Consider the following 7,499-nt stretch of genomic DNA (forward strand, 5'->3'; position numbering starts at 1 on the left):
GGTATTGAGACATTGACAGTATTGTATTACAACGTAATCGATATGGTACATCTAAACCTCTGTAGTCTGTTCGCTAAGGATACGACACCGAGTTTTGGTATTGTTACACACTAAATGTGTAATGACTTTATACAATCATGACACACGTCTATTGCTATTTATAACTGCCTAACATTAGCTATTGACATACTGGAGTTTAATCATGGGTAAGGCCATTGAATGTTCGTCTTTTTACATTAATAATCGCATGGCTGATATGAAATCCCGAGTCGATGAATGGTAATGTCTAATTTGTTTTGCACTCCTCACTGTACCTGACATACTAGCTTTATTCGTGTCAGTAGGACCGACGGTATTTCTGTGTACACCGAAAATACTTTAAACTATTAGTTGTTTCTGATAATGTTCAACGATGAGGCTAAAATTCAAATCTAACGAAAACTTAAGCATATGTCTAGCTACTGTCATTATACTCATACACTACTCTTTATGTTGCCTATCACGCACATACGTTACTTTCTGGTCTTAATTCATAATAAAAGCGTTACCATTCGGACCACTGCCAATGACATATAATCGTTAGAAATGGACAGGTGTGCCAGAGCTGTGTTCATAGTGTTTGGGATGATTTTGATGGGTATAGTTCCAGGGATTCGAATGAGTAGTAAGTTTACATTTGTTTATTTATTACTTTTGAAATATGATGTAGATAGCAATCAATCAATGTGATCTTATCGGGGTTGAATAAATATGCAGAAACACCGACAGGTACATTTGTATGTGAATTAAACATATTATGTCGGAAAGATCAACATGACAGTGGTGATACTCCTATTACAATTATTAAGGATTATGTAAAAAGTACCACATTTTATATGAAATAAAGACTGTACTTTAAGAAAAGACAAAATCAAAATATCATGAATATCATTGGTGCTCTCGTTTGGAAGTTTGAATACACTTTTATTACATTTTTATGAATACCAATGTCTTTGTTGTATATAACTACTGTGAACTTCTCGGTGCTAGAAAGATATTCATGTTGAAAGAGTACGATAATCTAAAAGGTCCCATATATTATTACTGTATAGCGGTCTAGAGTGCCACTATTGAGGTAAATTGGCACGTTAAGACTAGGATGGGCTGTTATGTACTTTCCGTGTTACAGTTTTCATATTTCATATAACAGCAAAAAAACGAAATTGTAATAGATGCAAGGCACATTTACTAAGTTGTTATAAAAATATATCACATAATATATACCATGATGTTTTTTTTTTATCGAATTCAGTCTTGTGTGTACTTCAAAAAGAATTAAAAGAATGATAACTCAATTTCACACTTACAGTCAACCTAAAGAATCAGTTGGAATTGGATGCAACGCCTGTGAATTCAAATTACCCTGTCTCCGGCACAACAGACGGAATTTACGGCCCTTTTGCTTCCAGTATTTGTATGGCCTCCATAGAGGCAAACATGGTCTGGTGGCGAGGGACTTTACCTTCTAAGGCAAGAATACAGAACATCGACATCGTGTTTAGAATTGCAGGTAAGTCATAATACTAAAACATACTTTTATCTAACTTGGTGAATGATTGTCGGTGCAGCACTTGTTTTCTTGTTTTGCACTCTTGCAAGCCGTGTCGATGCTAGAGTTAACAAATAAGACAGACACTATATATGTCTGTTCCTTAACAATAGTAATCAGTGAAGAAGACAATCCTTTTCCTATGAATAGCAAGAATTCATGATAATTTAACAGAACAAAAGAGATATATCATTATCATCACCCCATGTAAAAATGTACAATATGGCAATAGTGGCTATCCATCTAAAAATACATGCACTGTATTATCATCTATAAACTAGTTTATACCATCTACCGGTAGCATGATCAATTCAGTATAATTGTCAGTATGAGAAGAAGTTGAGAACGACTTGAGAACAGTTTGAAAAGAAATTGAGAACGGATTTTCCATATCCCCAGCACTTGTGACCGTATTTTTCTAAAACAAAAACGTCTGCTCACGCCAGATGACGTCCAAAACCGGAAATAGTGTCCACACAAAAGTGATCCGCTTACGAATATAGTCCATCTTAAACATATCAATACAAAGTTACGGAAAAATATTGTGAGAATAACAACACCATTTCAGGTGTAAACGTGCCTATGGAAAAGCCAATGGTGATAGGATTGTTTTAAAAATGTGTTGTCTACGTAGTTTAAAGGTTCATTGTATTCCTCCGCACAAAACTTCTATTTGTTTACGTTTGTCACAGGCGATCGTTGACCATTGAGCTTAGAAGTCATCTGGAAAAAATAATGTTTAGTTGAGGTTTTTTAAATGGAGAAATATATAAGGTAGTAGTATATAGAAAATAAATAGTTTATCATACAGTATTTTCATTGTTTGTCGTTCGAACAATTTTATCATCGCTCGCATGTAGATTAAAAAACTGCGGTGGCCTCTCAATTTTATCCATGTGCTCGCAATGAGAGTTGTTCTCACGACAAACCCTGAAAATACAGTGTGATAATCTATAATTAAAAAACTAATTGACAATAACTGTATGGTAGCTAACTCCCATTTCGTAATGTTAAGAAATCAAATTTCCTGGCAGGACAACCAGGATTGTGCCATCGTCACTTTCAATGGCAGTGTGTGTTTATTTGTATGGTACTCATTCTTTATTATCTATTTTGACTTTACAAGACTACCATAAAGTAGACAAACCATACATACATTCCTATGCCAGTACTACTTAAAGTCAAAAGCCTTCATATTGCTTTCCTATCTTTCTGTCAGCGTCGTTAACCACACATAAATATCATTTGAGTAACGACGCTGTGTGAAATAAAGATCGCATCTCATTTGAGTAACGACGCTGTGTAAAATAAAGATCGCGTCTCATTTGAGTAACGACACTGTGTAAAATAAAGATCGCGTCTCATTTGAGTAACGACGCTGTGTGAAAGAAAGATCGCGTCTCATTTGAGTAATGACGCTGTGTGAAAGAAAGATCGCGTCTCATTTGAGTAACGACGCTGTGTGAAATAAAGATCGCGTCTCATTTGAGTAACGACGCTGTGTGAAATAAAGATCGCGTCTCATTTGAGTAACGACGCTGTGTAAAATAAAGATCGCGTCTCATTTGAGTAACGATGCTGTGTGAAATAAAGATCGCGTCTCATTTGAGTAACGACGCTGTGTGTAAGTTGTGAACGTAACAATTCACTGCTATCTCGGTGAACACGATAGGTAAATCATAGGATGTAAAATAGTCATTATTAAAATGTTATATATACTTTGTTCAAGTTTGACCTTGACTCTTGTATTTTTTTTAATTTATCTTTATCGTCGACAGATCGTGCCGATGGCTTTGCCTTGTGGATATCAAACGATAGAAGTATACCGTCCGGTAACAAATGTTACGAGGATATGGACGCCGGCGTCCCAAACCTAACTCAAAACATTACCTCGTGTAACAGAACCGGTCAGAGAGTGATGATAATCATCACAAGGACACCACCACGAACAGAGTATATGGACGTGTGTGAGGTGGATATTTACGGTATATATATACTTTATAGCGTTACGTAATGCAAGAGATGATTGTTATACAGAAACTGAAATAATGTCTTGTAAATTTCATATTAGTATGAACGTTTGTGGCTCAAATTCAGCTTGCATACAAAGCGTTCAGTTAAAAATATGGTACAGTAGTTCATACTGGTATTATTATTTCAAGATTATAATTTCATTTTGTGGGCAAGTAGTGCAAATGCAAATACGTTTTAACGACTGTGTTATATCAAAGTACATACATTTCTATCAATTTATATGTAAAGGTTAATTTGTAAAATAAATGTTCCTGTATTTCCTTCTGTGTTTTCTCACAACGTTTGTGATTACTATCAATACAGATTTTAACAATTAAATTTCCAGGTTGTTTTACACATACATATGGTGACCAGTGTCAATATAATTGTACCAACTGTAAACACGGCTGTAACCCTGACAGCGGAGTTTGTGATTCAACACACTGTAATGCGGGCTGGACTGGACCACGGTATTGTAACCAAAGTATGTACAGTGTAGCATTAGGGACACGTGTCTTTAGAAGCATAGTGTTAACCCCGACACAGCAGACTTAAATTATAATATGTTTAAGATGGTTTGTATTGACCACCATCTAACAATTAAAAACATATAGATAAAGGTCAAGGAAGAAAAATAACCCCGACGCCAGAGACTTCAGTTGATTCAGTTGATATGATTTAGAGCGGGCTTGTATGTACCACGACCAGATAACATCATGTAACAAGTATATACTTAATAATACAAGACAAGGAAGAGCCATACTTACAAAGCTACTTCAGAATATATATAAGTGTTCTGTAAGAGGGACATGTGGTGAGCGATTCAACACAATCAAGGCTCTCTCTTTCCATTTATATATTTTTTTCTTCATTCCATACGTGATCGTTAATAGACAGAAAAAGGGAAAGAGTCGAATTTCATTGATTCCTAGGAAAATTCGGAACAATCGGAATGATTCTGACATTCAGGACTATGCAATACTAGATAGTAGTTTTTAATCGTCATTCTCATATTTATTAGAAATAATACACAACATTTATGTTGTATTTAATGAGACGGAACAGAAAACTTTAGCATGCACACATAGCACACCAACATATGTTGTTTACATCGGTTAGATAAATATCTCTAAAGGGCTCAGTGCAGTAACATTAATTATGTATGTATCTCTATTTCAGCTTGTTCATCACTTACATTTGGAGAGAACTGTGTTCAGGAATGTCATTGTAAGACGCCCGGATGTAACGGAGAGACCGGACACTGTAACACACCAGGATGCCAGGCTGGTTACCATGGAACCAGTTGCAGTCAAGGTTAGTCACGGCTTTTGATATCATTGTCACGTGTATTTTGTCTGTTTGTTTGTAAACTGTAATTGTGTGAGCATTCATTTTTTTGGCTAATTCAGATGAAGACCATTCCCATGTATATTTTGCAATCACGAATACATTTTAGGTAATTGTTGGTTCTGTAAAACAGTAGAAATTTATATATTTCATTACTTATAGGTTGCTCGATCACAACGTTTGGAGAAAACTGCTCATCCATGTGTCACTGTGAAACTCCTCGTTGTGATTCCGGTACAGGTCAATGTATCGTTACCGGGTGTGCAGCTGGCTGGAAGGGGGAGTCGTGTGACACACGTAAGTTTAAAATGTCATTTAGAATTTCTATGTAGCTAAAATATTTTTAGAGTTTTGGACATACAAATGTCCTGTAGCTATACCATTTGTTGAAAGAGTAATTTTAGCAAAAACCAACATAATAATGATACATAATTAGACTGGTGGGAAAACAAGCTAGAAATTTAATATATATAATAGCCATTTAAATATAAAATTATTTCATGTTGTACTTAAATATGAATATACTATCTGTAGCTCACCATGCATAGGTAGCTATGTAAAGTAGCGCACGTTGGTCATGGGTGATATATTTGTACAATGACTTTACCTTGTAATATAACATGTATCAAAACTTAAAAAACAATGAGCACTAACATTAGCATATACATGATGAAGTGGACTATGTTGGCTTCATAATTATTTCAAGATTTTGTTTTTATTTGGTTTGAGACTACAGTTTTGGCCATTTTACAAATCTGTGTCTACACAACATAAGATAGCTTTACATGTAGTTCACTTTTGTAGTCAGCACTTGCGTAAGTGTTGTGAAAATCTGCCGGAATGACCTATGATATTTAATTTTAGACAGTTTTTAAGAAATAAAACTATCTGCGAGGGTCACATTTTGGATCAGGCCATTTCTGCTGTAATCTGCTACCTTACTTTCAGAATGTTCAGCAAACACTTTTGGCAAAGACTGTCTCCTAACATGTCATTGTAAGATACCCGGATGTAACCGTGTCACTGGAATCTGTTTCTCATCTGATGGTTGTAGCGACGAATACATTGGTAGCTCGTGCAGTAAAAGTAAGAATTACCACATTGGCTTCATCTTAATACTGGTATGTACAAAACAAATAAAAAAGAGTTTCCTAGCACTTCCCTAGTACTTTCACCTCTTTGGAGGTCCATCAAGACGCCATATTTATATTGCACTCTACAATATAAATATGGCGTCTATCTCAATATTTGTGGAAGAACAGAAATGGTGTTACAAAAATAGATATATAGTTACAGGAATAAGTATAGCAACATACTTTTCGCATGCAACGAAACGATCAGTGCTGTTGGAATTTTACCCAGGTTTTAGTCTATCGATTAACAATGATTCTTTTGACATTATTTTGCATAGTCTCTTCTGTAGTTCGAATTACATGGAACTTATCATTTGCACAAGAATGTATATGTGTACTTACAGTTAAACATCTAAGATGGTCACGTGTTGTCTATTGTCTGTGCTATGTCAAACGTTGAGGTAATTCACAACCAGTTTGTCCAATGTAAAATTCAGAACAATTTGCACAGATAATTGTATATATGTATATTGATTGCACCTTATTACTAAGAATAAGTGCAACGGGTGAAACTACTTTGCTTGTATAAAAGTTACAAGAAAGGAAGCACATTTTGTTTAGTTATTAACTGCATCCGAACATGGGTAAAAAAACAAAACTATTTCCAATGGTAAACATAACTGTTAATCGGACTCAAAATCAATAAACAAAGAGAAAATAGCTTCTTTCTGTGCAAACATGGGTACGAACATGGGCACGAACATAGTATTGAGAATCTGCTTAAGTCAATATAAAGATAACAGGAGGGGGGAAGTGGTCACTACCGACAAGAGAGGAATATCACTCATACAGGCAAGGCTTTCAGTAAATTGCTAATATATATACCGTCCTTACCTTAAAATAAAGGATACAATATACTCTTCTATACCAGCCGCTTTCCACGAACTTTAGTAACAACATGGCTAAGAGGATCGATGAAGATTATGGGTAAGATTGATAGTTACCGTCACGATATCATTGGGGAATATACTATTCCTTTATGACATATGAAGGTCGATGCTATTTATTATGTTCAGTAAGGTGCCTTTTTGTTTCGCCGTCACGGTCCCGGTTATCGCTATGAAGACGTGACTTTAATTGGATTTGGATTTGAACTAGTTTCTCATGGCAGGTGTCGTCGATAAAGCAAAAGACGCTTACCCTTCCGGAAATCTTCTTATTGAAGAGTCTGCATGTAAAAAATGTTTGTTCATATTTTGCCTCAGGTTTATTGCTTTTGAGTTCTAATTGCGGTTTTCTTGACACGTGTGTTTGTTCTGCATTCTGCATTGACATCCTAATTTTTTAATGATTCCCATACCACTGACAAAAGCTGTAATTATACACTGAAAACCGATTTGTCCGACATAACTTTGGCTGCGATAAATAATTTCTGAAAAGAAACCATACCTTGCGGGATATTTAGGAAAACTATTATA

General features: G+C 35.4%; 1 protein-coding gene across 1 annotated transcript; it reads left to right on the forward strand.

Annotated features, from left to right (window-relative positions):
• The first annotated feature begins 585 nt into the window (after nt 1-585).
• LOC110452478 (multiple epidermal growth factor-like domains protein 10) lies at nt 586-7,142 on the forward strand. The gene is made up of 8 exons (XM_021501038.1): nt 586-664; nt 1,349-1,549; nt 3,367-3,573; nt 3,948-4,085; nt 4,781-4,915; nt 5,111-5,245; nt 5,897-6,034; nt 6,953-7,142. Exons 1-8 carry the CDS (start codon nt 586-588, stop codon nt 6,970-6,972), a joined length of 1,053 nt encoding a protein of 350 aa, XP_021356713.1. The 3' UTR covers nt 6,973-7,142.
• The last annotated feature ends 357 nt before the right edge of the window (nt 7,143-7,499 follow it).

The sequence above is a fragment of the Mizuhopecten yessoensis genome, unplaced genomic scaffold (assembly GCF_002113885.1).
Source record: "Mizuhopecten yessoensis strain PY_sf001 unplaced genomic scaffold, ASM211388v2 scaffold6713, whole genome shotgun sequence".
NCBI classification, from domain to species: Eukaryota; Metazoa; Mollusca; class Bivalvia; order Pectinida; family Pectinidae; genus Mizuhopecten; species Mizuhopecten yessoensis.

Bases quoted from the DNA above. Each gene is read 5' to 3' on its own strand.
- LOC110452478 (XM_021501038.1), top strand. From the start codon at position 586: ATGGACAGGTGTGCCAGAGCTGTGTTCATAGTGTTTGGGATGATTTTG. The intron at 665-1,348 runs GTAAGTTTACAT...TCACACTTACAG, and splicing joins TCCAGGGATTCGAATGAGTA to TCAACCTAAAGAATCAGTTG. The intron at 3,574-3,947 runs GTATATATATAC...TTAAATTTCCAG, and splicing joins GTGTGAGGTGGATATTTACG to GTTGTTTTACACATACATAT.